The sequence below is a fragment of the Argentina silus genome, assembly GCF_951799395.1.
Source record: "Argentina silus genome assembly, chromosome: 12".
Taxonomy (NCBI): domain Eukaryota; kingdom Metazoa; phylum Chordata; class Actinopteri; order Argentiniformes; family Argentinidae; genus Argentina; species Argentina silus.
In genome coordinates this window covers 20,929,531-20,956,618 of record NC_139666.1, presented here as the reverse complement: position 1 = coordinate 20,956,618, position 27,088 = coordinate 20,929,531, and the positions used below count along the sequence as shown (strand labels likewise).

The window sequence follows — 27,088 nt, the reverse complement described above, 5'->3', positions numbered from 1 at the left end:
TAATGCATTCAATGAGCCCGTCCTCCGATTTCTACCTCCACCAGCCTCCACTGATCAGTAAAAGGCATGTCTCCAGGGTGATTCGTCGGTAAAAGGTTCCATTATAACTGAAGTGCACAGTTACAGTCCCACGTTACCACAACGTCATGAGCCACTCTCCTAATCAGTATTTCTTCATCCTATCTATTTCTCCACAAGAGTCTACATCAGGATATTACAAAAAAAATTAAAATAAAATGGCTTAACCAATTCTTTTTCTTGAGGAGCAATCAGGAGAGCATTGAGATGGATCAAGAGATGCTGTGGGGGTGAGATACTGAAGCAGTGTGAAGAAGCCAGCACCTGGCCCTGCTTAATCCCTAAGAGCCTACAGCTGGCATACTGGCTCTGGTTCAGCTGAGGCAAGGATCCCAGTTACCATTCCTTACAAACAACACACACACACAGACGGCTGCTAACAGAACATTTATTCTTATGTGTGTGTGTGTGTGTGTGTCTGTGCATATATGTGTATGAGAGCGAGAGAGAAACAGGAATTAAAGGGTCTGGCAAGTCAATTGCCTGATTGCCTCGTGATTCTGTTATTTGGGGAGTTGTACGCATATAAAAAGCAGCAAAAAGGCATGAGAAATTGTAATTTCGAGATATATCAATCTAAACATTTCCCCATTTTCCATCACATGCAGTCGCTGGGCCTGGATCAACGCAGGGAGAAACCTTTCGTCATGTCTCTCCACTCATTGCACTCACCAATCAGAAAGTTGTCTCTGCACATTATCCTCCGCCCACAGCAGCAATCAAACAAAACTTCTTGGCCCCCTCTTTATCTGCCTCTAAAAGTCTGAGACCCACACTCTTTTCGACACATTTATCTAATCTATCTCTATCCATTTATCTGATCTAATCTATATCTATCCATTTATCTGATCTAATCTATAACTGTCCATTTGTCTAATCTATCTCTATCTCTATCTCTATTTCTATATGCATCTATCTATGTCTTTCCCTCTCTCCTCTTGCCTCATTTCACCTGCTCTTCCCTCCCTTCAACTAGCAGGTTAGCATGCTGTCACCCTGTGTTTGTGTTCCCTGGATGCACATCCACCCACCCACAAACACATTTCAACAGTAGCTAACTAGTTGGTAATTAAAGGACAGAACTCTAAACACCGTACTCACCATTCAGTAACAATTTGCGCAGAACGCTTTGAAAGGGAGCTATCAATCAGTCATGCAAAGTCCACACCAATACAGCCCTCAGAACAGAAGTTGAGCCAAACAAGAAGCTGTGTTTTATCATACTTATTGATGTTTTTGGGTGTTAAAATTGTTGGTGGATGTTTAAAATGATACTCAACTTTGACACAAAACACAATTGGAACCATTTAATGTAAACTTTCCAGACCCTTTAAACACACATCTAAGGTAACATATGCATCCACAGCATAGACACAGAAGCAATTACATTTGTAACTGAGGCTTTGTCTCTTCATAGGTGGAAGAGCATAGTGCTTTATGAGTATCATTTTAAGTGTGTGTGCATGTGTGCAAGTGTGTGTGTTTGTGCGTGTGTGCGTGTGCGTGTGTGCATGTGTCTATACATCACTAATGGAAGGCTTAATGGGGATTTTAGCGAGCCAGCCTGCTGTGTGTGTCTGTGTTGGGTGTGTGTTTTTAATGGCCCTGAGCGGAAGCAGACTGGAGGGCCCGGCCGGGCACTGAGTGACAGAGGTCAGCATTACGGGGGAGGAGGGCTGAAGGGGGGGCTGGAGGGGGCTAAAGGAGGGCTGGAGGGGGCTGAAGGGGGCTATAGGGGGGCTGGAGGGGGAGGTGGGGGGGCTGGAGTCACCCTTCTGACGATGCCATCAGATGGTGGACAAACATGAGGTGGGGGGGGACCCTGACGCCCCCCACCACCTGGGTTCCATTACCTCTCACCGGTAGCCTGGAAGGAGGGGGGTGGGAGGGGGTCATGGTGACATATGCCATCCTGCCACATCCATAAACCCCTACTGTGACAGCCGATGGAGACATAAGGTGTTGAGTTACAAGGATCACAAGTCAAAAAGGACCACTAATTCTGTTATGCATTATCTGGCAATCACACTGAAGTCTGTTAGCATGTGTGCGTGTGTGTGTGTGTGTGTGAGAGAGAGAGAGAGAGGGGGGGGGGGGGGGGGGGGGGGGGGGGGGGTGAGAGAGGAGAGAGGGAGGGGGGGGGAGAGAGAGAGAGAGAGAGAGAGAGAGAGGGGGGGGGGGGAGAGAGAGAGAGAGAGAGAGAGAGAGAGAGAGAGAGAGAGAGAGGGGTAGATGGCATACATTTGCTGAAATAGGTGAGGGTCACTGATTGTGAGAGTGGAACCTCTGAATGCTGAACAGACCCACCCACACACACACACACACACACACACACACACACATGCACGCACGCACACACACACACACACACACACACATACACACAGGGTTGCCTCAAGTAGGTCAACTTGATAAAGGCAGCATTCGGTTTTGAAACCTGCTATGATATTCAATACACACTACTCATTGTCTAAAGGTGGATACTGCATTGATCATTTGAATCTACTGTAAATCCTTTAATACAGTTTGTGTTGAGGTGGACATTAGATCCTCTCTTCAGTGGTGTTCAATGTGATTGTCTTGTTGTCTAGGTGATGTACCTCAACTCTATTGTTGACAACAGTGAAGAGATGGAACAACATGTTGACAGTGAACAATCCGTATTCAACAATCAGCTCAGGCTACTGTATGTCTCTTTCTGGGGAGGCTGGTGGAGGTAGACATTGGAGGACAGGCTCATTGTTATGCATGGAATGGAATAAAGAATGGTATCAAACACATTGTGATGACAGGCCATAACTATGCTGCTGGACATCGTCCACGACACTGGACGATGTCGTGTAATGAAATTCACAGTGACATGAAACAATATTTGCTTCATAAACCTTTGAGCAGGTGAAGTGGACACCGCCTTGATCTGGCACACCATTGTAACACCAATGACTTGGTTCGGCTGCTCTTTAAACTTCACTGAAAGTCGGCAGAACAAGGGAGTCTCCAGTGGCTATGGATATGCAATATATCAATGCACTCAAAAGATCCAATGGGGTTGAACAAGTACCAGAATTGGCCTTCATGAGTGAAACTATAAGATTCATAAATGGCAAGACTCATATATTGCATATATTTACTGCATATATTTGGGCACACAATAATCACAGAGTGGAAGGACTTACTACACTGTGTAGGTATTAATGTAGCTATCATGTTAACTCAGTTATATCATCTGGCAAATAAACAATTAAATTAAACTACATACAAACAAACAAATAACCATAAAGGCTAATAAAAACACATATTCAATGTGACAGGAAACCTAAATAAATTGGTTGATATTCAAATTCCTTTCAGGAGATTTGTTGTGGAGGAGCCCATTGACACCAATTTCTTCCAGAGCGCCACAACAGCAGCCAGTCAGGAGTGGATGAATATGTTGTTGGTGCTCCAAATCACCTCGTCGCTGATGTTCCACCCATTTTTTCTCTCCTCTGCATGGAGCCACGCTCTGCCTTTCTGAATCACAGAAACTTGTTATTCGGCTTCTTTGAGACACACGTTTATAGGGCTTGCTGAGAGTGATACGAATGCTTTGTTTGTTTGTTAAATGTAAAATAATATAGCCTATGGTTCTCTAGTTGATTATACATCGAAGTTTGTTACAAAATAACGTCAAGCGCAGTGGTGGTCATTTGTAACTTTTTCCGTAAGTTTTTTTTTTCCAGACCGCACGCTTCAGACGCGCGGCGGCTTCAAGGGAGCACGAATTTCTAGAAAAATATCCGCATTTGACTAAAATTCAATTTCATTGGCGTTGGTGGGTAATTGTTGGTATCATAGTGGTTATCCTAGGGCACTTCAACGGATTAAAAGCGTGAGCCGGGGATGGAGCAATCCCGTTAACTTCAGAGCAAGAGCAAGCTCTGTTCGTGGCGGAGCGGGCTCTTCCCGGTAACAGGCTGTGCGCGCTGGGTATCCCGCCACCATGGGCTGCGGGCTGCGGAAACTCGAGGACCCGGAGGACAGCAGCCCCGGGAAGATTTACTCCACTTTGAAGAGACCGCAAGTGGAGACCAAAACAGACACGGTGTACGAATATGTTCTCGTCGACTTCAGTATGGAAGGTTTGCCATTTATAATCTCTTTGATTATATATCACCCACAATCAACACACTTTTACACCAAAGCAAAATCTGTCACAGTGAAGTGGAATGGATCGATTTTTAATTTACAGACAGGCAATATGCTTTAGTCTTTGGCAACATATAGTTTCTTCTAGGCTGTTTTAAAGTGCTTTAACGTTTTGACAAATGACTGTTCTATAAAATGATGCAATACAAATCTACAATCGCACAAGAGGCCTAATTGCAATTAATGTCTATCGACTACGGACTCTCTTTTGGCCCATCCTGATTGGAACACTACACGTGTGGGTCCGGGGCAGAGGCTTGGATCCTGCATTCACTTCTCCTAGCAACAGTGCAGTCATTTCATCATATGTAGAAATAGGTCAGGAAGGGTTTTTTCCCCTCTTCGTGTGTGTGTTTGTACGCGCATGTGTGTCAAAATGTTGTACCTACTCTTCCTACCACACAGACACCTGCTGTCAAATTTTAATATGACTCTAATATAATCATCTCAGAAATGGCCATTATGTCTATATGTCAGAATATAGTTTGAGGATAATCCCTACAACACCAGGAAAGACCAGGCCAGGCCAGGCCAGGCCAGTGCCTGTTCCCTGGATGTTCTGAACATCACAATGACCTATTTGGAAGGACACACAGATTAAGTTGCTGAAGCTAACCATGTAGCCTGATGCTGAATGGAAGCTGAAGCTAAACAGTGGCCAATGTGACATCACTGAGAGCTGAGTTATGAAGTATCTGGCAGGCTAACCCAAATATAATACCATTCCCTCATAGATGATTGTGTAATCATGCATTTGTCTCTGCAGGCAGGCCCCCTAGTGAGCCACCACTCGATGGCCCTGCTGTCATTATGATTATGATTATAAGATTAGGTATGATTGGTCCACCACATGTGTTTCTGTTGGCAGAATAAGGGGCACAAGAGTATTGGGCTCAGACATTCGCTTTTGGTTTAAAACCCACTACACTTCTCCTTTCTGTCCTGCTGCGTTTCTGCTGTTGTGTAGCACCGTACACAGACTTCTCTTTTCTGACATGAATACATTTTTTGATTTTTTTGTGTTTGCGCTAAAGCTGTGTGCCTACTAGGGGAATTGGGTGCTTTCTGTCTTTAGGACAGTCAGCCGAGAGTCATGGGGTTTTCATTCCACACCCGCTAAATAATGCCAACGCCTATTAAATTGGCTTTAGCTCTCAGACTTGTAGCGCCTGCCAGTGCCAACAGGAATCAGCGTAACGCTGCCCTTTTGGACTGAACTGTGCAGTTGGTAATACTACTAATCGGGTGCTTCTCATTTTCCTCCATCGGCTTTCGTTGTCACACGGCCTCACAGAGTTCAGACATAGACTATTCATTATAAGACAGTCCACTTGGTGTCAAGTCAACTATAAATATCACTAAGTGTTTTTCCTTGTTCGATTACAAGGCATGCCTGTGTTTGTTAATGAGAAAGGGAAAGTCGGAGGAAGAGAAGTTAGGAGAGAGAAGGAAGATAAAGTAGACAGCTTGAGGGCATGTTTTGGTTCATAAATAACTCTGTGTGTGTCAGTCTGTGTTCCATTCCTCAGGCGCACCTGGACCACAGATGCCTGAGAGGCAGGCAGGCCCATCTAGAACGAACACACACACACACACACACACACACACACACAGGCCCATCTCTGGAAAACACACACACACACACACACACACACAGGCCCATCTCTAGAAAACACACACACACACACATACACACACATAGGCCCATCTCAATACACACACACATGCACGCGCACACACACATCTACGCACAGGACCATCTCTAGAATACCTTACTCTTACTCTATGACACACACACACACACACACACACAGAGGCCCATCTATAGAATACCTAACTTTTACTCTATGATTCCGCCACGCGTGCGTGCACACACACACACACACACACACACACACAGCTATGGGTCAGAGAGTCCAGCTTTAGCCATTCCACCTGGTCTCAGTTGTGGCACTGCATACAGTCATACGTGTCCTGGGTGACTCACTGAGCAATGAAAAGAAACTGAACATTGATTAATAATCGATTAGTTGATTATAGCCGCATTTTAAACGAGTAAATGCTATTAGGCTGTGTGTGTGTGTATTGGTTAGGCTGATAGACTGATGCTGGTTGTGATCCTGCCCTTCAGCAGCCAGATGTTTCAGTGTGAAGGAGAGCCAGGCAGACAGATTAAACAGACCCAATCACTTACCTTGGATCACTGTGTCTCTCTGCTTCTGCCCAAACTACTGACGCTTAGTATTATAACCACTGGACCATCTGATTGAGGATTAGCATCCAGGACACATCCCCCCCCCACCCCCCCCCGGTTCTCCTTGAAACCATGAAATGTGGTTCTGGGAGCCTAACCCATAGCCCTCCTCGCTTCCCCTTCTCTGCGCGCACGCACAAACACACACACACACACACACACAAACTCTCTCTCTCTCTCTCTCTCTCTCACACACACACACACACACAGATTCACACTCACACATACATATACACACACATTCACACTCATACACACACACACACACACACACACACACATACACATTCGCACACACTTACACTCACCTACACACACACAAACCCCCTCGCCCTCAGCCCAGTCGAGCAGCCCTGCCCAGTATCTTGGCCTCCTTTTAAAGCACCATTACTCCTGCAGCGGAAGCCCCAGCCAGGGGCAGCACATCAAAGTAGCTAATGGCTAACTCCTCGCAAGCTGATTAGTCAGGCCCCACGGCGCAGCTCCGTGTGGAGGGACTGGAGGGAGCTGATAGCTGGACACAGCACTGAGGCTGGACCGCTGCCCACCAAGAGAGGGGGCCTCACTACTGTTTATCCACAGGGGCTGGCTGAGCTGAGTGGGGGATGGATGGTGAGAGGGAGGGAGGGAGGGAGGAATAAACTGGGGGGATGACTGGATGGATGAAGGGATAAATTGATGGGTACAGAGATGACAGGTCTGAGGGATGCGCTGGAATTTCTGGATGAGGAGACTAGAGGGATGTGTTCATTAATAGTTGGATGGGAGGATGAAGCGAAGGATGAAAGGATGGAGAGAGGGATGAATGTAGCCTTCCGTAATCTCCCCCACTCTTCTATAATATTGCGACTCTCTCCAAGTTTTTTTTTTGTGTTTTTTATTTTTTTTTATTTTTTTTTACCTCTGACAAGTAGGCCTGTATTCTCTGACTCCTGATTGGTTCAGGGTATTGGTCTGTTGTTCACTCCTCTCAGGACAGAATGCCATGGTAATCTCTCCCCCTTAATCCCGGAACCTAGAATTGCTGGATTATTTGAGATTATGGTGCATATTCTTTTTCAATATTAGATTTGGAGGAGACTGTAAGGGCAACACAATGAAACCTGGCCTTGTGGCTTAACACACTGTGGAGAATCAGTTTGGCTCGGCCCAAATCCCATTTCAAAGGGACTTTGATTGGCATAACGGAATAACGTTTTGCTAATGTAATGATCTGCTAACAGCGGTGGATCATTCGAAGGTTAAGTGCCTAGGTAATCATATTAGAATGATCCTTTCCTCTCTACTGTGACATCTACAGTGTCTCTCTCTCTCTCTCTCTCTCTCTCTCCCCCCCCCCCTCAGGCCTACCCCCTCCTTATTTGTTTATAGTTTGTAGTCCATCAGTTTCTCTCTTTTCGTTCATTTCCCCTGGCGCCCTTGTTTTTTCTTCTTCTCTTGCTTTTTCTACTTCTGCCAGCTTTCTCTCTCTCTCTCTTTTTCTCACTTTCACAAGCTCTCCCTTTCCCACACATGGGCTTTCTGGCTCATAAAATCTTTCTTGTAACCCCCCCCGCTCTCCATCTCCGAGTATCGCTCTCCATCTCCTTCCCCCCTCTCCTTATTCTCCCACTTTCCCTCCTTCTCTCCACAGTCCCCCCCTTCCTCCCCCTTTGGTTCCCCCCTCCTCCTCTCCTCTCTCTTTCTCCCACACAGCAGAGAACAGAGGGCTCAGTGTGTGGGGTTGACAGGAGTGAGCGGCGGGGTAGGAGGGGTGGGTGTGTGTGTGTGCGTGCGTATGTGTGTGTGTGCGTGTGTGTGTGCGTGTGCGTGTGTGGGGGCTGAAAGCAGAGAGGAGGAGGAGAGGGACAAAAGCCCAGGCCTTAGAGACCAGTGAGAGTGTGAGGGCCTGTGGGACACTACACTAGAGGTGTGTGTGTGTGTGTGTGTGTGTGTGTGTGTGTGTGTGTGTGTGTGTGTGTGTGTGTGTAGACATGTCTGGCTCCTCTGAGGAGCTATTGGCCGTGGTGTCCCTCTGTCCTCAGGTGTAAGCTGCCACACGGGGAGATGAGAGGCAGACCCAGGGAGACCCTGGCTGCCAGGTAACGCACGCACGCACACACACACACACGGCCCTCTCTAGTCTGGCCACCCACTCGTCTACAGAGCCCACTGTGGGATCTGGACTGACTACAGTCACATTGTTTCAGCCAATCCAGTCAGGCCCTGCCAAATTCACATGGAGGAAAAAAAAATCTGTAACAAGCTGTTTACCATCTCCTGTGTGTGTGTGTGTGTGTGTGTGTGTGTGTGTGTGTGTGTGTGTGTGTGTGTGTGTGTGTGTGTGTGTGTGTGTGTGTGTGTGTGTGTGTGTGTGTGTGTGTGTGTGTGTGTGTGTGTCCGCAGATATAGCAGCCGCTCTTACCCAGAGCGTACATCTGTCTAATGCAAGTGAATCAACGACACATCAGTCACACAGTCACACAAGAATAGGTGCCAAAAGCAGTCACAGTGGTGGAGAAAGGGAGGAAAGCAATTTGTTAGTGTTTCATTTGTGATTTGTTTGTATGCACTTGAATAAATGTTGTTTGTGATTGTGTTTTATTTATTTATTTATGTGTGTGTGTGTGTGTGTCTGTGTGTGTGTGTGTGTATGCGCCTGTGGGTCTGTGACTATGGCCGTGCGTGTGTGGCACAGAGCCAGCTCCTCTTTGTGGACACAGGAAGTTCGGTGGCGCTGGCGGCGATATCAGGCCAGAGCCGTGAGAAACTAGCCGCACGTACGCAACAAACCCACTTCACCTGATATATCACCAACAAACCCTCACACAACACCCCCTTGACACACAGAACAACCAACAACATACACACTTCACTTAAACCATGTAAACAACCACACTCCCAACAGAACAAACCAACCAGCCTACTTTTCAACACAGTAGAACACAACACCAAACTCAACGCAACACCCCCTTCACACAGAGAAGAACCAACAACACCATAACTTCACGGGCACAATGCAAACAACACTCCCAACAGCACAAACCACCAACCTTTACCTCTCAACACAGTAGAACAACAACAAACTACAACCAAACTCAACACAACACCCCCAGCTCTGACAACCAACGGGAAATGAGCCACTAACCACATAAGACGCGACAGAAGCACCACAGCTGGATGAGCAGCTGGTGTAGTAGAAATAGCTCTTTATGTGATGGTTGTGGTGGTGGAGATGATGGTGGAGACCCTCTCATCAGGGCCAAGCCCAGGCAGGGCCGTTTGTGGTTCTTCTAGAGAAACGACAGGCTTCAGAGGAGGAGGAGGAGGAGTGTGTGTGTGTGTGTGTGTGTGTTTATCAGCTGTTTGTACAGTGAGGAGTGACATGTTTGGACATGAAGGGCAATGCTGCTGGCTATTTCCAGAGATTAAATGTACACTAGGGGATGGGACTTGTGTTGAGGCTCATTTGCACCGTCACCCGACAGATTGCATTACAGTGGAGGCTGGTGGAGGTAGAAATCAGAGGATGGGCTCATTGTATATACCATTTTTTAAATTTCATTCCATGCATTACAATGAGCCCGTCCTACGATTTCTACCTCCACCAGCCTCCCCAGATCCATTACATTTGATGGATGGATAGTTGGAGTGTGGAGCTGGCAGCTCTAAGGTTGCGGGTTCAAATCCTGTCTGAGACCACCTGTACGGTCCTGACCTTATGGAATGATGCCATGCAGCTCAGGGGCGTCTGCCGTGATCAACGACCACTCTGTGTCTCTCCCCCATCAACATCTGCTTTCCTGTATGACAGTCCAGAGCTCTTCTCCTTTCCCCCTCCTCTCCTACCAGGGACCAGGGGATGGAACTGCTAAAGTGATTAGCTCCCAGTCAGACAGTTGGAGGGTAGTGTGGTTGAGGGATGGCCAGGACATGGCCTCTCCTCTCTGGGTTGACAGGTCAGACAGGGAGAGTAAGATGGATGTCCCTGCTGCCCGCTTCTTCCTTATGGAGTATGTTCTTGTCGCAGTTCTTCTTTTTTTAATTGATTTTTTTTTATCGCTGACTGTTCGTCTTTCTCTCTCTCTCTCTCTCTCTCTCTCTCTTTCTTCTTTATGTCTCACCCCCCCCCCCCCACCCCCCCCCCCTCAGGTAGTCGTCCCACAGTGCAGTACGTAGCGTCTCTGTGTGATCTGCCCCTGGCCCTGCAGCCCTACTACACCCAGGGCTACGTCCTCACCGCCCTGCATCCCATCATCCTCTCTGTGGGACGCTCCCGCTTCGTGCCCTTCAGCATGCTGTACCGAGCCATTCTGGCCCGCCCCAGACCCAGGTACCATACACACACACACACACACACACACACACACACTTGTATCTTTGCTCAGCACCTCAACAGCCTATCCTGCCCATGAGCCAGGTACCCCAGTCACAACAACCCCCCCCCCCCTCCTCCTCCTCTGCATCTCAACAACCTGGTCCGCCCCCATCTAGTAAATAGATGAATCATTGATGATGAGTAGAGCTGCATATTTCATGCTACTTCCCTGGCAGGTCAGCCTGTCATGTTTGAGGAGGGGGAGACTCCTGGAGAGACATGTTTGGGGCCTCTGCCTCTGGGCATAGGCAAGGGTTGCTATTGGGTAGAAATTTACCCTGACAACAACCTCCCTCCCAGGGCCAATAGGGTCGGAGGATCTCTAACGGGGGTTCCCTCTTGCATTGTTATACTTTTCCTGTCACAATGTCTGCATTGAAGATGGAAAGATAATTATTATTAAATGCATATTTGCTATATATAGGGGTTATTATGGCAGTTTATGCTTTATGTAATGCTTAGACAGTTGTTACCGTGTCATGCTAGGTCAATTAATGTTTTATGGGCTCTGTCTACAAACACACAGACAATAACGCATTTTCTATAAAACGTCCATCTGGACGTGGCTCAATAGCGTGAGAACAGTCACCAAGCTAATTCACCGATTAGAGCACCAGATTAGTTTATCACCAGGGCCCAGTATTTCAAAACGTTCAATCTGGATCAGAATGAGATCATCAGGATCAGGTCATCTGTCTGATTTTGAGTAGATGGGGGGGGGGGGGGGGGGGGGGGGGGGGGGGGTCATTTATTACCCAGTGTTGGACTATTATGTCCCATGAGAGAAAGTGTCAGTATTTCTGTCAGTAAAAACCTATAGCCTATAATGTGTGTGTGTGTGTGTGTGTGTGTGTGTGTGTGCGCGCGCGTCTGTGTGTGTCCCCGCGTGTTTGCGTGTGTGTCCTCCCCCAGTAAGCAGGCGGTGTCCATGTGTCACAGTGTCCCAGTGCTGAGGGTGGAGGAATGGCCTCTCCCAGGGGAGTCACTGACCAGTGACACTGTCAGAGCGCTCATCGACAGGGTCAGTACTGCCTCATTGTCCTCATACACCAGGGGAGGCAGGTGGAGGTAGAAGTCGGGAGGACGGGTCCTCATTGTAATGCATGGAATGGAATGAGGAAGTGTGTGTGTGTGTGTGTGTGTGTGTGTGTGTGTGTGTGTGTGTGTGTGTGTGTGTGTGTGTGTGTGTGTGTGTGTGTGTCAGTGCTGCTCTAGGTTGGGGTTAAGTCGTCTTGTTTACCAGGTTGTGGGTAGAGAGTAGAGACTAGGGTAACAGCCTCTCCTTTTTAGCCGGGTCTCCAGCCTGGTCTGACCAGCATGCCTCTGTGTTGCCCTGCCAGGTGAACAGCAGTGCCCGGGGGGGCGTGAGGTTTGTGGGCTCGGTGCTCCAGCAGGCTGGAGGGGGCAGTAACGGCAGTGTGCCCAGTCCCAGGAGGGGCTGTCGCTCCCCTCCACGCAGCCCTCCACGCACCCCGCCCGGAGACGGAGACCTGGAGGAGAACACCGAGAGCCCTGGTGAGTGACTGTCCACTCTTCTCTGCTTCTCTCTGCCCCAGTCTTCTCCTCTCCTCCCCTCAGTTGAACCCTGTGCTGCCTGGTTGACACTGACCTGACATGTGGAGGCTTCCCTGTAGTCAGGGGCTTCTCAGGGCTTCAGCCACCGTGCGTGGTGCTACTCACCACGGGAGCCGTGCAGCACACTGACGCACCCTAACTAGGGCGTGTTCACATCAAGAGTTCACTCCATATCCTCCCCGACTGTCAGACCCACGTCCCCTTAGAAGCGATCTAATCTGGGGTGAGCTAAAAGCTTTTGAGGGTGAAGATCACAGCCTTCAAAGGACTGAAGATTAGCTTAGTGCTCTAAAGCTTTCAGGAACCCCCCCCCCCCCGACCGACTTTTCTCTTTTGATTCTTCTTTCTGTGTGATGGTTGTTGAACTTTTGACTGGTGAAAAGATTGATTTGATCATCTGACTGTCGTCCGCTCTCTCTCTCTCCCCCCCCCCTCTCTCGCTCCATCCCTCCCTCCCTCACAGACCTGCGGTTGCTGGTGTTCTTCCACTCCTGGGCTCCAGGCTGCGCCCCGCTGGACTCTCTGGCCTGCCAATACCACCAGGGGGCGCTCTCCATGCGCGTGTCCAGGAAGGGTCAGGTGGTCAGTTCACTGGAGGCGGATTGGCTGGAGCTGACCGCCGCCTACTACCGCAAGGGCTGGTCATTGGTGGACTCGTTTATCTATTGGGACACGCCCAAAGGTACAGTCAACGTGGTCTATACTGAGTAGAGATCATTCCATTCCATGCATTATAATGAGCCCGTCCTCCGATTTCTACCTCAACCAGCCTCCTCTGTTAGAGATCTAGGTTCTACTCAACTCAAGAGATAAGAACCCTGGACATCCAGCAGGGACTCATTCCAGATCCCCAGTAGTTGTATATTCCTCTATGATGTAGGGTTGGGCAATATCCAAATTCTGTTATTCACGATGTTACTTTTACAAATATACATACATAGTGTATGACATCTAAGTAGTCAGCTGAAACAAAGAGACATGTTTTCATGGATATAGTAGACGTGTTTTGCCTTACAAAAAGTGGGACACTGCACTTGTAGTTATGCACATAACTTGAGTTTTAAGCACTTTTACAGACTATTTTCTGTAAGAGAACAAATGTGACGATATGCTCCAAATATTATGATAATATTATCTAATGTCTGGCCAACCTTAATATGATGTCCCATTCCACCCCAGGCTTAAGGAGTAATCAGCGATGTTCCCAAAACATCCCTGGAGTCAGGTCATGATTGTCATCATCCAGTTTTCAAAAAGCTTTAGGAGTGACATGAGAGAGGAAAAATACACATTACAGATCACTCTCCTGAAAGAGAGGAGGACGGGATTAAAGAAAGACGAGATGGAGAGATTAAGACCACTATGTCCTCATGCATTTCTCTTTCTCTCTCGCTCGATCTCAAATCCACATCTGTTTCTTTCCATCTCTGTCATTCTCCTGCTCTATCCATTTGTGTGGATTCTTCTCAGAAAATCTGTTCTTCACTTTCGTTCCCCTCCTCCCCCTTGCCCCCCCCCCCCCCCCCCGATCAGTTACTTCCTGTTTGCCTGTGTCCCTACTCCTCTCTCCCACCATGACTATATTTGGAGCTCTCTTCCCAACCTCAAGACCTCACTTCCTGTTGCACCGCAGACAAGCAGCCGCGAAAATTGACATCATTTGTAGACATCTGGGGCCTGAGAATATATAGCACACGGGTAGCCTACACACACACACACGCACACACACACACACACACACACACACATGCAGACACATGCACAGACAGACACGTGCACACACGCATGCACAGACAGACACGTGCACACACGCATGCACAGACAGACATGTGCACACATACACACGCACACACACACACACCCACCCTACTTTCTAACGTCTGTAACTAGTTCATTGTCATTCCAATGACACACTTTCAGGACTGACAATACCTCTTTTATAGAATCTATTTCTGGTGCCTGGCTGTCTTTGAGGCTGGCTGCTGGATGAATGACCGCTCAAAAAGCTGAATGATCACTTCTCTTATTGACGATGTGTGTGATTGTGTGTTTTATGGTACACTGCTTGTGTTCATAGTTTGTTGATGACATACTGACTGTGTGTGTGTGTGTGTGTGTGTGTGTGTGTGTGTGTGTGTGTGTGTGTGTGTGTCTCAGGTGAACCAGTGCCCAGGTCTCTCGAGGGCCTGTTTGTCTATGAGGAGAGAAGCACAGCCCCCCCTGCTAACGACACCATCGTAGTGGAGCAGTGGACCGTGATTGAGGTCAGCAAGGCGTGTGTGTGTGTGTGTGTGTGTGTGCGCGCACCCAACATGCGCGTGTGTGTGCACATGTCTACCTGTGTGTGCATGCATGTGTGTGCGCACCCAACACGCGAACATGTGCATGTGTGTTAGAGAGACGGATCGAGGGAGGGAGAGAGAGAGAAGCGAGGGAGAAGGAAGTAGAGAGGGTGAGATCATATGCGCCTGTGTCACGGTTCAAAGAGCTACCGAATGACCTCATTCACATGTGAGTGACATGGTCTGTTCCAACCGTGTGACCTAGGCGTGTCGATCACAGCTGTGTACATGTGACCTTCTCACTGCGCTGCTCCATAGGGTTCTGATGTAAAGACTGACTACGGACCTCTCCTTCACACTCTGGCTGAGTTTGGCTGGCTGCTCACCTGCGTGCTACCCACACCCATCATCCGCCATGACAGGTAACACACTCATACCATTAATTGATTGGTTGGTTGATGGACTGGTTTCATTAACTTGTTTTAATTGAAAACATATACAAACTGCTCCAGATGAAGACACATTGAAGCCTGAAGGCTTCACTCCATTATGGTCCTTGACACACACTGACCCGAGTTAATAATACACTCATACACACACTGTTGTGAGACTTTTCCATGACCAGACGATTCCAGGCGGGCTATAGTGGCACTCACCAGATGATAGACCTGTCCTTGTGATCGCTTTTCAGGGATTTGACTTTCCCATTTGAAGAAGCGCTCATTTACATTTACATTTTGCATTTAGCAGACGCCTTTATCCAAAGCGACTTACAACAAATACATTTGTTTAAGTAAGTGAATCATCTATCCATCAGTCATCAGAAGATGAAGTAATCAATGCTCAGACCGGGGTTAGGCCCATAGGCAGTCACAATGCTAGAAGAAAGGAAGATTTATTTATTTAATTTTTTAAATTTATTTACAGGAGACTACATACATAAGTTATTCCCCAAGTCTCTACATGATCTGTCCCTCTTATTTGATTTCATTTTATGTTTCTGGGTGTTTCTACAGTGATGGGAACCTGGCCACCAAGCAGGTGGTGTTCCTTCAGAGACCAGTCAAAACCCAATCGGTACCACAGAAGAACCAGGTGAGCGTACAGGGACTGTTTATATGACAACACTGCCCCCTGTAGGTACCACATATGACATGCAAGGCCCAGTATTTAAACACTTTTAATGAGATCAAAATGATCCAGATTATTTATTTTGCTATCCAGGATTAGTTTGTCATCATTCTGCAGTTTATCACACAGGACCTCCATAGCATATTCAAATGGTCTGATTGGTCTGTTTGGGATAAAAATGGTCAATTCTGCAATCATATCTTTCAATTAGCACATTTCTCTGTCTCTCGCCCTGCATCAATCACCATTGTTATCGGATCTAAACATCCAGTATCACTCTAGTTGTATATGATAATAACACCTCTAGTTAATCTGCTAGTTTACAGATGAGTATTATCAATGCAGGGTTTTCATGAAACTCTCACAGCAGAATCATAAAACAGACTCATCTGATTCTCCCTCTCTCAGGCTGGCTTGTCCACTCGCTCTGTGAGTCGTGGAGCGGGCAGTCCCCCCCCCGCAGAGGAGCTGTCCCCAACCGCGGGGGGCATCGGGGGATTCCCTGTGTTTGGAGGTGGGTACCCCAGTGCCCTGTCTCACCTGGAGGAGGGGGGCTTCGAGCAGGACGAGGGGGCGGCAGAGGTCACCTGTATGTGACCAATGTAACGGACACACAGATACACCCCCCCCCCCCCCCAAATCTCTTCCTAATGAAGACCATACATTAGAAGAAACTTGACACTTTTTATATAATGTTTTTAATGAAGCCATACCTACCATTTTTAAGTGGTTTTATTTCCATCTTTTTTTTTCTTCATACAGTTGTTGGGGGGGGGGGGGGAGCAAGCAGTTAGTGTGTACACTGGCAATGTTGACACCTTACTTTCACCTGTTACACTTGTGTTCAGTTCTGCTTCAGTTCAGTATATCACATTGTTCACTTGGCAAGAGAAAACACATATCACAGTCACCAAAACAAGAAGCACATGACACATATCACATCGCCACGGTGACCAGGCGAACCAGGAAGAATCTCAAATGCACAAACGGACCTCCCCATGACCCACACCTGCTGTGGGGCGTGCCCTCATGTTTTTATGTTGGTTCTTTTTCATCCTGCATGTTTTCAGATATTTTTCCTGTTTATGGGAGCCTGACCCCCCCCCCCCCCCCCTTTAGAAACTGCCAACACCTCGATTCCTCTCCTCACCTTCTGACGCCTGCGCTGGCTCAGGGTGACACGGCTCAGGCAAACAGCACTTCCTGTCACCAGCTCCTCTCCCCTCCTCTAAACACACGCAGGATGTAAACATTTATCAGGTGGACAAATAGACACGCTCGTGTTGGTACTGACAATATCCAGACCCTGCAATGCAGCCATATTACAAACAGCCCCCTTGCTTTTGTGATGATTCACTTTAACAGAGGGGTGTTTGAGTTCAGGGCTGGAGACGCTTATTTGAACAATAACAACTTGGGCTAGTTCAGATGGGTGTTTTCATAAACAGGGCTTCTCTGCCAGGTCTCAGGGCTGCCTGGGTACAGTTAGTGGGAACATGCGGATGGACAGCAACTTCAACCCTCTCTAGGTTTATATAGAGTACATTAGGACTATTACATTGTCTGATGTTGTGCTAGTGTATATTGTTCACAAATCTGTTCATGTCATTAGTGTGTGTTTTTGAGGTATTTTGTCAGTTGGTCCAGATTTTCTCTCTCTATTTGAAATAGCTTGGTTATTCCTCAGCCACATGGTACCGGTTATCAGGCCCTAATCATTTCACTCTGCTAAGTGATGGGGATTCATCTCCTTCAGTTCTCCTCAGACAAGACGCTATTGTGTTCCAGAGATGACTCAACAATGACATTTGACTGTTTTTAAATATGATGTTAAGAAAGGGAAACAAGGGCTTTTATAAGATGACGCCACGCTGCTGTACATATCGTAGATGTCAAACTAAAGTATTAATAGTGGAACTTTTGAGTTCGACAGACAAGTTTATATGAGCTCCCTTGAGGAATTGGGAAACAGAATCAGTATTATCTACCGGTTGTAGTGTTTTCGTTTTGGAGAATTGTATATTTTTTTTTTGCTTCCTTTCTCATTGGTGTTTATATCTTATTAAAATAGTTATTTCCTCCTTCTTGTTCCTCAGTGTCTACGTGTCTTCTGTTTTTATTGTGTCTCGTGTCCTTAGTTGACCTGGGGTCTGATACTGTCCTCTACAGGGGAGGCTTTTGGAGGCAGAAATCGGAGGACAGGCTCATTGTAATGCATGAACGGAATGAGGAATTTTCATTTTCATAACAATGAGCCTGTCCTCCGATTTCTGCCTCCACTGGTCCTCTATTCCATGACATTGTTTTTCTCCCATTGGCTGCCTGTTACTAGCAACTTAATGGAACAGATGCTACCCACTGACAAATGTTCTCTCTGTCTAACCAGGGCATGTATACCAGACTGTTGCTGTGTGTGTGTGTGTGTGTGTGTGTACACACACACTAGTCTCTGCTAATGCCTAACATTCCGCATCCAGGTGTTTCTGGGTGAGCCTCACAGTATCTTATTTCGTCTCTTTTCCTGGATATTTTATAATACAATCCAACCTGATGTTCTACTTAGCTTGGCTGCATTTAGTTCATTCACTACCAAATATTAGTTAGTGAAATATGTATCTAAAATGGTCTGTGTGGATCAACTAGCATACGGCAATGTAGGTGAAAAACCATGTTTATATTGTATTTTGTGTAGAATAGACATTGTCTATGTGGTCCTCTGTGGCTCAGTTGGTAGAGCATGGCGCTAATAACGCTGAGGTTGTGGGTTTGATTCCTTGATTCCTGCTGGGACCATATATACTGAAATGTATGCACTCACTGCAACGTAAGTCGCTTTGGATAAAAGCGTCAGCTAAATGGCATATATTAAATGGCATATATGTATACTCCTTGGCTAAAACCCATGGAAGATCTTCACTGATGGTGTATTTGCAGTCCAGAGGTAGGCTTTGTATCAGTCAGAGAAACCAGGCCTTCAAACACAATAAACTGAAACAAGGAATCGGGTAACAGTCCTTTTTAGTTTTTATTAACAGACATCATGAAAATGTTGACGGTAACAAAATTTAGTTCATTAAAAAAAAGTAAAATAAAAAGTGGGACAGACAGACAAGACTACTCCTCCCACAAAATAACTTAATGATGAGGGGAGGGAGGGGTAAAGGGAGAAGTTGGATTTAGAGCCAGGGGAGGTAGAAATCGGAGGACGGGGCTCATTGTAATGCATTGAATGGAAATAGGAATGGTATCAAACGTGTGTTTCACACCATTCCTCATTCCGTTCCATGCATTACAATGAGCCCCGTCCTCCGACTTCTACCTTCACCAGCCTCCCCTGCTCAGAGCAACACAAGCATATAGAGAGAGACCAGAAGCAACAGGGGAGAGAGGAAATGCACAAGTGAAGCACCAGCAGTAACATGATGGTAGACATGAGGGTTGGGGGGGGTTGGGGTTATATACAGGGAGCCCATGGGTGTGTGCCTTTGTCAACACATATTACGGTTACGTAGGTTTTGCAAATCCAGCTGCTCAAAAAAACGTTAAAGCAACGTTCCCTACAGGGTAGTGAGAGCCTGTCTGTAGTGTGTGTGGGTGGGAGTGAGAGAGAGAGTTTCTGTGTGTGAGTGTGTGTGTGTGTGTGAGAGAGGGGGTGCGTCCCTTGTGGCAGCCTCTCAGGCCTCGCTCTCCCCCACAGAGGTGTTCTGGACCTCCTCCTCCAGGATGGGAACGATCAGGTTGTCCTTGGACATCAGGTTGTACTTCATCACGAAGCGTGTGAAACGATGACACAGGAACGTCTCGTTCTGCAGAGACAGACGGCAGCATAAACAACAGAGAGTGAGTGGGTCATGAGATGATTTCATCTCTGCCTCTTTAAATAGCCCTGCGGCTTTGGTTGTTTCCTACTTTGTGGTCATTAACCTAGATCCACTGAGCAGCTCATGTCCAGTGAAGTATGTAGGGAACATTGTTATACTCTATAAGCACTGGTTATAACACAGTTCTATAACAGAGTTCTCTCTGCATCCATTTCTGGCCACAGTCTGTGGAAAAATAAGGACTGGGCTGTTTTTTTCAATGCTGGAAACCAATAGGAGGGCTGTGAACATTTGATGAATAAAAACATTTGTCACACGATTTAAAATAACTTCTTGCACTTCGTTGTCCAGCTACTTTCACAAACATATATTACGAAATATGAAACCTATCACTGAAAAACCTTTCTGCGCATGCCTGGCAGCGACTACGTTGCTAGGTTCCGGGGTCGACAACGGCTACCATTAAATTTCAAGCCACTCAACCATTTTCTAATTATTAAAAAAAAAATGGTTGGTAATAACGCCCACTGCTTCAGTGCAGCCAAGCGTCTCAATCATCTAGGTCTGCAGTGCCACCTGGTGACTAAATGTGGTATTACTGTAATCGGGGGACCTCCTCACCTCATACTTGTCAAATATCTGGCGATGGTGGAAGTAGGCGTGGGAGAATATCCTGTAGATGCGGCGGCACACGGAGCCCAGCTTTGCCACAGAGGACTCCTTGATGCTCACGCTGGGGAGACAAGATTAGGAAAGGAAATGAGAGATCTGAACCCATGCATTCCCTAATCACAGTGTGTGTGTGTGTGTGTGTGTGTGTGTGTGTGTGTGAGAGAGAGAGTGTGTTCACAACCACACTCACCGGCTGGGGAAATACTTGTTGCTGTTGAGGAGACAGGCAGCTCCGTCCAGCGTGTGCCTGGTGTAGTCAATGGCAGGGCACTGTGGACAGACATCACTTACTGTGAAGCTGAGAGCAAACCCTCCTTCGTGAAGATACCAACGACAACAAGTATGTAAAATACCTTTGGAGAACATCTTGGTTTTCTAGGTCACCAAACGGTTTCAGATTGTGGGCGAGACAAGGTACTATAGCCACGTCTATAACACCTGCATCCATGGCATAGAGGATGTTAGCCTGGGGAGGCTGGTGGAGGTAGAGGAGGACAGGCTCATTGTAATGCATGGAACGGGCTGAGGAATGGTATCAATTACGTGTTTGATACCATTCCTCATGAACACACGTGTTTGATACCGTTCCTCATTCCGTTCCATGCATTACAATGATTCCGTCCTCCGATTTCTACCCCCACCAGCCTCCCCTGGTGTTAGCAGAGTGCCAGGAGGGGCTCACCTCTTTGGGGGTCTTGTGAGCAGCACACAGAAAGATCCACTGTTCCGTGGCTGTCATCTGGGTGCAGGTGTCTGGGTGGCACTCACTCTGTAACCACAAGGCAAACGTCATGAGAGGGAGGAGCACTACATAGTATGAGTCTTGGAGCAGCACAAACAGAACACAGGCAGGGGATGTGTTTTAGAGACAGGAATGGAAAAATAGAATAAACAGCCCATAAACAGTTTCATTGTCTGTAGTGTTAAGAGGTTACCTGCAGTTTGACAGCTAGTCCGTTCAGCTCCAGGCAGAATTGCCTGTATCAGAGAGAGAAGGAGAGGGGGAGAAAGGGATAGGAGAAAGACAGGGAGTGAAAGAGTGAACACACCTTCATTGACAATCTGATCAAATGTGTGACTCTCTCTCTGCCCAGTACGAATGGGCTAATGGGAATGAATTGTTGGTTGGTTGTTCAAGTTGAACAAACGGTGAATGAAATGTGACAGGTTGAATGCCAAGATAGAGGCTGCTACAAAAACAATGTTTTGATCACAGTGTAGAGTGCATAGCAGTGGAGGCTGGTGGAGGTAGAAAATCGGAGGATGGGCTCATTGTAATGCATGGAATAGAATGAGAAATGGTGAGAAATACATGTGTTTGATACCATTTCTTACTCCATTACAATGAGGGATGGTAAACACACGTTTGATACCATTCCTCATTCCATTCCATGCATTACAATGAGCCCGTCCTCCGAATGTCTACCTCCGCCAGCCTCCCCTGGTGCATAGCTGCAGGTACCTGAGGTGCTCGTATTTCCACACACCCTCATCCTGTCCCTCTGGCGGCTCCAGGATCTTATCGATATTGGAGCAGTCTGACCGGATATTCTGCTGAATGTACTAAACAAGGCAACAGAACAACCCAGGTTAGTCAAAACAAAACATCCTGTTATTGTCTTGGCTACAGAGCAAGCTTCTGACAAGGGCCACATCATGATTATAATCATTTAAACAGTATGAGCCTTCTGATAGGTTACTTTAAACATTACTAGGTCAATATCTCAGGCATTCTAAGGGTCCTTCAAGACACAGTAATGGTGGGGTGTCACGACCATGAATAGAATTCCACAATCATGACACTTGATCCCAATTTGTAGCTAACTTAAAATGGACTACTCCCTCACACACACACAACCCCACCTGTTGCACAGCCAGCGTGCTGTCCATCTCCTCAAAGGATTCATCCGGCCAGTTGTAGAAGTCCTGCGTAGGAAAGACGGATATTCATATGTTGATGATCTCAGGGGCCAAATAGGCAGAGACAGTGTTCTCTCTCAGCCTTTCATCTCAAAAAGCAGCAGTAGCAATGGACTGTGAGTGTGGCTTGCGTGCCAGCGGCAGCTGTCAGCAACTTGGGATAGCAAAATAACAACATTATATCAACTATGTTAGCTTGTAGGCTAACTAACGTTACATTCTAGCAGCATCAACTGAATGGTTAAGAAATTGAGTAGCATGGCATTATTGTAAAATAGTGAAAGGCGTTACTTTACGAGCTAGAGCAGTCAAGGTATGTACAAAAACATCTCTGCTTCAGCTGGGTAACAGATAGCTCAATTATAGGACAGATAGCTAGCTAGGCAGCTAGGCCCGACCCTTCCTGTGTTGTTTCGCTTAGATCCCGAGCTAACCCGAGACGCCCACAAAAGAGAAATAACTTACAAGCTATCACCGGAACCAAATGCACTATGCATTTAAGATTTCAAATATCCTTTCCCAAAATTCTACAATATTCCGATTCGTGGAAATATACCTTCGCCTTAGTACCAGGCCGGTTCCTCCTTAGAACTGCAGTACCCTCCGCCATGACCATCTCGACAGAATGCCCGGATGCAAATGATGCACGGAGGCTTGTTGTGTGGCTGCTTCACGGTACAGGGGACAGGGGCAGCAGAGAGTCTGTGCAGCCAAGCTGTCCTCATACCTCCAGTGATGTGCAGAAGCAATATATTCTAACCATGTGAATAGGCTATACTTTAAATCAAAATTGAGCTTGTATGAATGGTCTTAGATGTGTGAAATGGCATTTAAACAGTAGCTTTTGAATTTATGGATTATTAACATGTGACTAACTACATGCATCACCTTGTCACCCCCTGCCCGTGTCAAATAATCATACAATCGTAAAAAAATCATGATTCAACTACATCATTTTCACACACATCCATATCCAAAACCTGATCTGATTAACCGTGATCATACATGGGGGGTTAAAAGAAGATTCAATGGTCTTATTGTAAACAAGTCAGAGGGGGTATGAAAGTGAGGCAACACATCCAGATTCAATAGTTCACTTTATTATTGTAACAAAACATGATCAGAATTATTTACAATTGAATGATATATAAAAGAAAAACAAAGACATGAATGAGGCAAACTTATTTCTTCTCTTCTGGGATGGATAGGGTTACATGTTTGACAGTGAAAGGCCTTTAATCTACATATTTGCCAAGGATATCGGCATCACGGAAGAGGAAGTAATCCTGTAAAACAAAAATGCATGTAGAAATTGCTATGAGACAAATACTCAAATTAATGTAGATAAAGACAATAGATTTAACTGAGGTCCTCAATGTAAATACAGCACATGTTTTAAGCAGTCAAAGACCACAATAACTAACTGTTTATTTAAACTATTGTTAATTGCATTATGTATAGAATAAATAAATAATTTTAGACTAACGTTTATGATAATATAATAATAATAATAATAAATATATGCCATTTAGCTGATGTTTTATCCAAAGCGACTTACATTGCAGTGAGTGCATACATTTCAGCATATATGGTCTATATATGGAATCAAACCCACAACCTAAGCGTTGTTAGCGCTATGCTCTACCAACTGAGCCACAGAGGACCTCTAAATTACACTCATGCATGATTCATCACTTGCCTTTCAATAATACACAGTAGATCTGTATATAATATACTCAAAATAATAATTACATTTAATTATAATAATATAGATATGTATACTAGTGTATATTAATATACAGTAGTATATTATCAGAGTGATAATATAGATCACTTCTCGTGGTCCTCTGTGGCTCAGTTGGTAGAGCATGGCGCTAACAACGCTTAGGTTGTGGGTTTGATTCCTGCTGGGACCATATATACTGAAATGTATGCACTCACTGCAATGTAAGTCGCTTTGGATAAAAGCATCAGCTAAATGGCATATATTACTTCTCCATGAAATACAAATTACATTTTCTTCCAGACATACCTGATTATCCAGGTTGACTTTAGTTCCTCCATACTCTGGCAGAAGGACCTTCTCTCCTACTTTGACACAGACAGGCTGGAGCTCCCCTTTCTGAAAGAGACATGCAAACAGTCAGTTGGTTAGATACAACTCACACATAAGACACAGCTGTGAACCATAGGAGAGGGAGAGACAGGAGGAGCAGCAGTTACCTGGTTGGTGGATCCTGGTCCCACCGCCACCACTGTGGCCTGCAGGACCTTGCCCTGGGACTTCTCTGGCAGCATGATGCCCCCCTTCGTCACCGTCTCTGCTGCCAGACGCTCCACGAGCACCCGGTCAAACATGGGGAGGAATCGCCTGAAAGCCTGCAGATAAATAAAGAGGCGGTATGTGAAGAATTTCACAATATTTTAGACTCTTCTACAGGGAGTGTTTTTGGCAGCGTTTTGATGAAGGGCTTGTATTATCGTAAGCAGCCCCTAGGGGGAGTCAAAGACCAATTATGCAACTGCATCAAGCTTGAGTAACACAAACGCATGAAAGGGGCCCCAGTGACTGCATTTTGCAATCATTCTGCAATCATCCTTGACTTCAAAAATATATTTTTTGTAGACTCAGTGTACACCAAATAATCAAGCACATCTGGGTTACTAATGTCAAGAGTTCCTGGTTTAGTCAAATCAAATAAAACGTTGTTCATAAACCTACTGCTGGTGTTCTCCATAACTCTAACAGGAAATCATTAACGAGGAATGGCTGCTGCTCTTTAGAGTGGGGGAGGGAAATCCATCACAGAGAGAGAGGGGCCCTAATTGTCAACGTTGTCCACACTATCAGAGCATCTTTCTACAGCCAACAAAGACCGCCTTTGTCGTGACGACCGAAAAGTTATTGCAAAATATTCCAACAGGGTAGTGTTGTGTGGGGGAAGCAAAACTTCACAAAACCTAAGAGTTTTGTCTCTCTGACAGCTCTCTAGCATCACAATGAAAAAGGGCCGTGAGGATTTGTCACACCAGCTGCCTCTCTGATAGCAGATGTATGCCTGACCTTGGGGGGAAGGTCGTCTGTGAAGCAGGGAGCAGAGGGTGGAGGAAGGATTGTGGGTAAAGGGGGGGTGCACTGTCAATGTTTAGCATCTCAGTGAAGGACAACAAAACATTGACCCACAGATAAACTTCTTGATTGATTGTGACAGGAACTTCTTAGTCAATTCCAGAAAAAGTCACCTAAGGTCACACACCCCTCCTCCACACACCCCACATGACAAGGCTTTGGTGAGTTGCAGTCTCAAGGATTCAAACACCAAGAGATCAAGCTCTGCTATACTGAATGATTGGTCTGATGTTTCCCATTGTATAAGTATGATGTTGTACTACTGGACAAATAGTGAAATGTTACAGAACTTGTGTTGCCAACAAACTATTGATTACCAATAAAACACAAATCTTGTGACATTGGCATGAATGAACAGAACATCGGTCTGTAGTGTCGACTTCGACCAGGGGCAAATTAACTGAATTCCGTTGACTGACGCAGATATTCTGACGCACACTGGGCAAGGGGTCACGACGTCTAGCTAACGTAAATTCCTTGACGTAACCCCGGAAGTCGTTGACGTAACCCCGGAAGTCGTTGACAAGCCGGTAATTCATTCAGCAAGGACAAGGTGCAATAAAACACTATTAGTAAATCTCTGCAATTATCAACTTTCATTATCATTATCATGAAACCATATGAAGAGATACATTCAACGTTAGCTTGCTAGGAACACAAGAACCTGCACGTGTGACCATCTTGCACAGATCATTTGGCAACATCTTTACAAGACAAAAATGTGCCATTTACTAATTAATTACTTTTCAGAAGAATTAAGCAACACAAGAACAACGATATTATACCGTATAATGTGGTCAGTTCACTACTAGACTTATAGCGTATCATCGTATCATTAATCTGCGACACTGAATCACTCAGTGAATGGCAGCTGGTGCGCCTGAAAGAAAAGCTTAATAGTGCAACGTACAAAGCAGCCAACAACCTTGACTTTGAGACTTTCTAGCTTTCTCATGCTTGTATTGGCAACAACATTGATCATCATGTCTCTGACCTTGTCTGAGTGAAATAAAGCAGAGTGAGACAGCTAGCCAGCTAACTAGCTACAAGAAGCTGGCTGGCTAACTAGCTTAGCTATCTATTAACACACATTTGGACGTGCGCATGAAGACAAATTTTACATACTTTACGAAAACATCTGATAAATTACGTGATATTAGTGTGGAGAAATAATGTCTTACCATTGTAGTGTGAATGTCTCAGAGTGATAAGGAACCCAGGTTCTTCTTGATCGTGGATGTGACAGACTGAAGGAGAATCACTCCACGTGAAGAAATATCGAGAACCGTTACGCGCATGCGTGTCTCCAAACGCCCCCAACTTCACAGATGCCGTGCAGTTTGAATTCTAGAATATTCCATAACCTTGCAAAGCGAACATCAAACAAACACGGCATCCGGCATACTACATGAAGTTATTGCATTTATTCAGAAGTTATTCAGAACAATTATGATGAAATGACACTTAATTCTCCATGTGTTTTCAAGTGATTGCAATTAACAGCAATGTTGCACAATGTCAACTTTGACCCTGCTTTTTTCTCCAATGGCGCATGCGAAAATTCTGGAAACTGATGCCCAGGATCGAGCATTATAATGAAAAGTCTCCTTTAGTAACGCAATAAGCTTTAGCAAAACTACTTTACACAGCTTAATACATTATACCAACTACATACATTTG

At 45.9% G+C, this 27,088-nt stretch overlaps 2 protein-coding genes across 4 annotated transcripts; one reads left to right on the top strand and one right to left on the bottom strand.

Moving 5' to 3' along the window:
• Positions 1-4,057: 4,057 nt before the first annotated feature.
• Positions 4,058-16,462, top strand: rftn2 (raftlin family member 2; the record flags this gene model as incomplete). The annotated part of the gene is made up of 9 exons (XM_083681389.1): positions 4,058-4,199; positions 10,652-10,832; positions 11,790-11,898; positions 12,218-12,392; positions 12,916-13,134; positions 14,610-14,716; positions 15,053-15,156; positions 15,751-15,829; positions 16,274-16,462. Exons 1-9 carry the CDS (start codon positions 4,061-4,063, stop codon positions 16,460-16,462), a joined length of 1,302 nt encoding a protein of 433 aa, XP_083537515.1. The 5' UTR covers positions 4,058-4,060.
• Positions 16,463-18,873: 2,411 nt separating this feature from the next.
• On the bottom strand, positions 18,874-26,716 carry LOC310812725 (MOB-like protein phocein). 3 transcript variants are annotated; one of them, XM_083681412.1, is made up of 9 exons: positions 26,590-26,716; positions 24,502-24,657; positions 22,222-22,284; positions 21,821-21,921; positions 21,294-21,336; positions 21,041-21,127; positions 20,549-20,628; positions 20,308-20,419; positions 18,874-19,671 (listed from the first exon to the last, which is right to left on the bottom strand). In XM_083681412.1, exons 1-9 carry the CDS (start codon positions 26,590-26,592, stop codon positions 19,540-19,542), a joined length of 777 nt encoding a protein of 258 aa, XP_083537538.1. In that variant the 5' UTR covers positions 26,593-26,716; the 3' UTR covers positions 18,874-19,539. The 3 variants fall into 3 exon arrangements, with proteins under 3 accessions (XP_083537538.1, XP_083537537.1, XP_083537536.1); XM_083681411.1 differs by lacking the exons at positions 24,502-24,657; positions 26,590-26,716 and adding an exon at positions 22,835-22,918; XM_083681410.1 differs by lacking the exons at positions 18,874-19,671; positions 20,308-20,419; positions 20,549-20,628; ... (2 more) ...; positions 21,821-21,921; positions 22,222-22,284 and adding exons at positions 23,359-23,564; positions 24,311-24,400.
• Between the last annotated feature and the right edge of the window lie 372 nt (positions 26,717-27,088).

Coding starts and splice junctions, on each gene's coding strand:
- LOC310812725 (XM_083681412.1), bottom strand. Junction 21,337..21,820: donor TGGAAATACGAGCACCTCAG/GTACCTGCAGCT, acceptor TCTCTGATACAG/GCAATTCTGCCTGGAGCTGA. Junction 20,629..21,040: donor CTCACAAGACCCCCAAAGAG/GTGAGCCCCTCC, acceptor GTCTGTCCACAG/TGCCCTGCCATTGACTACAC.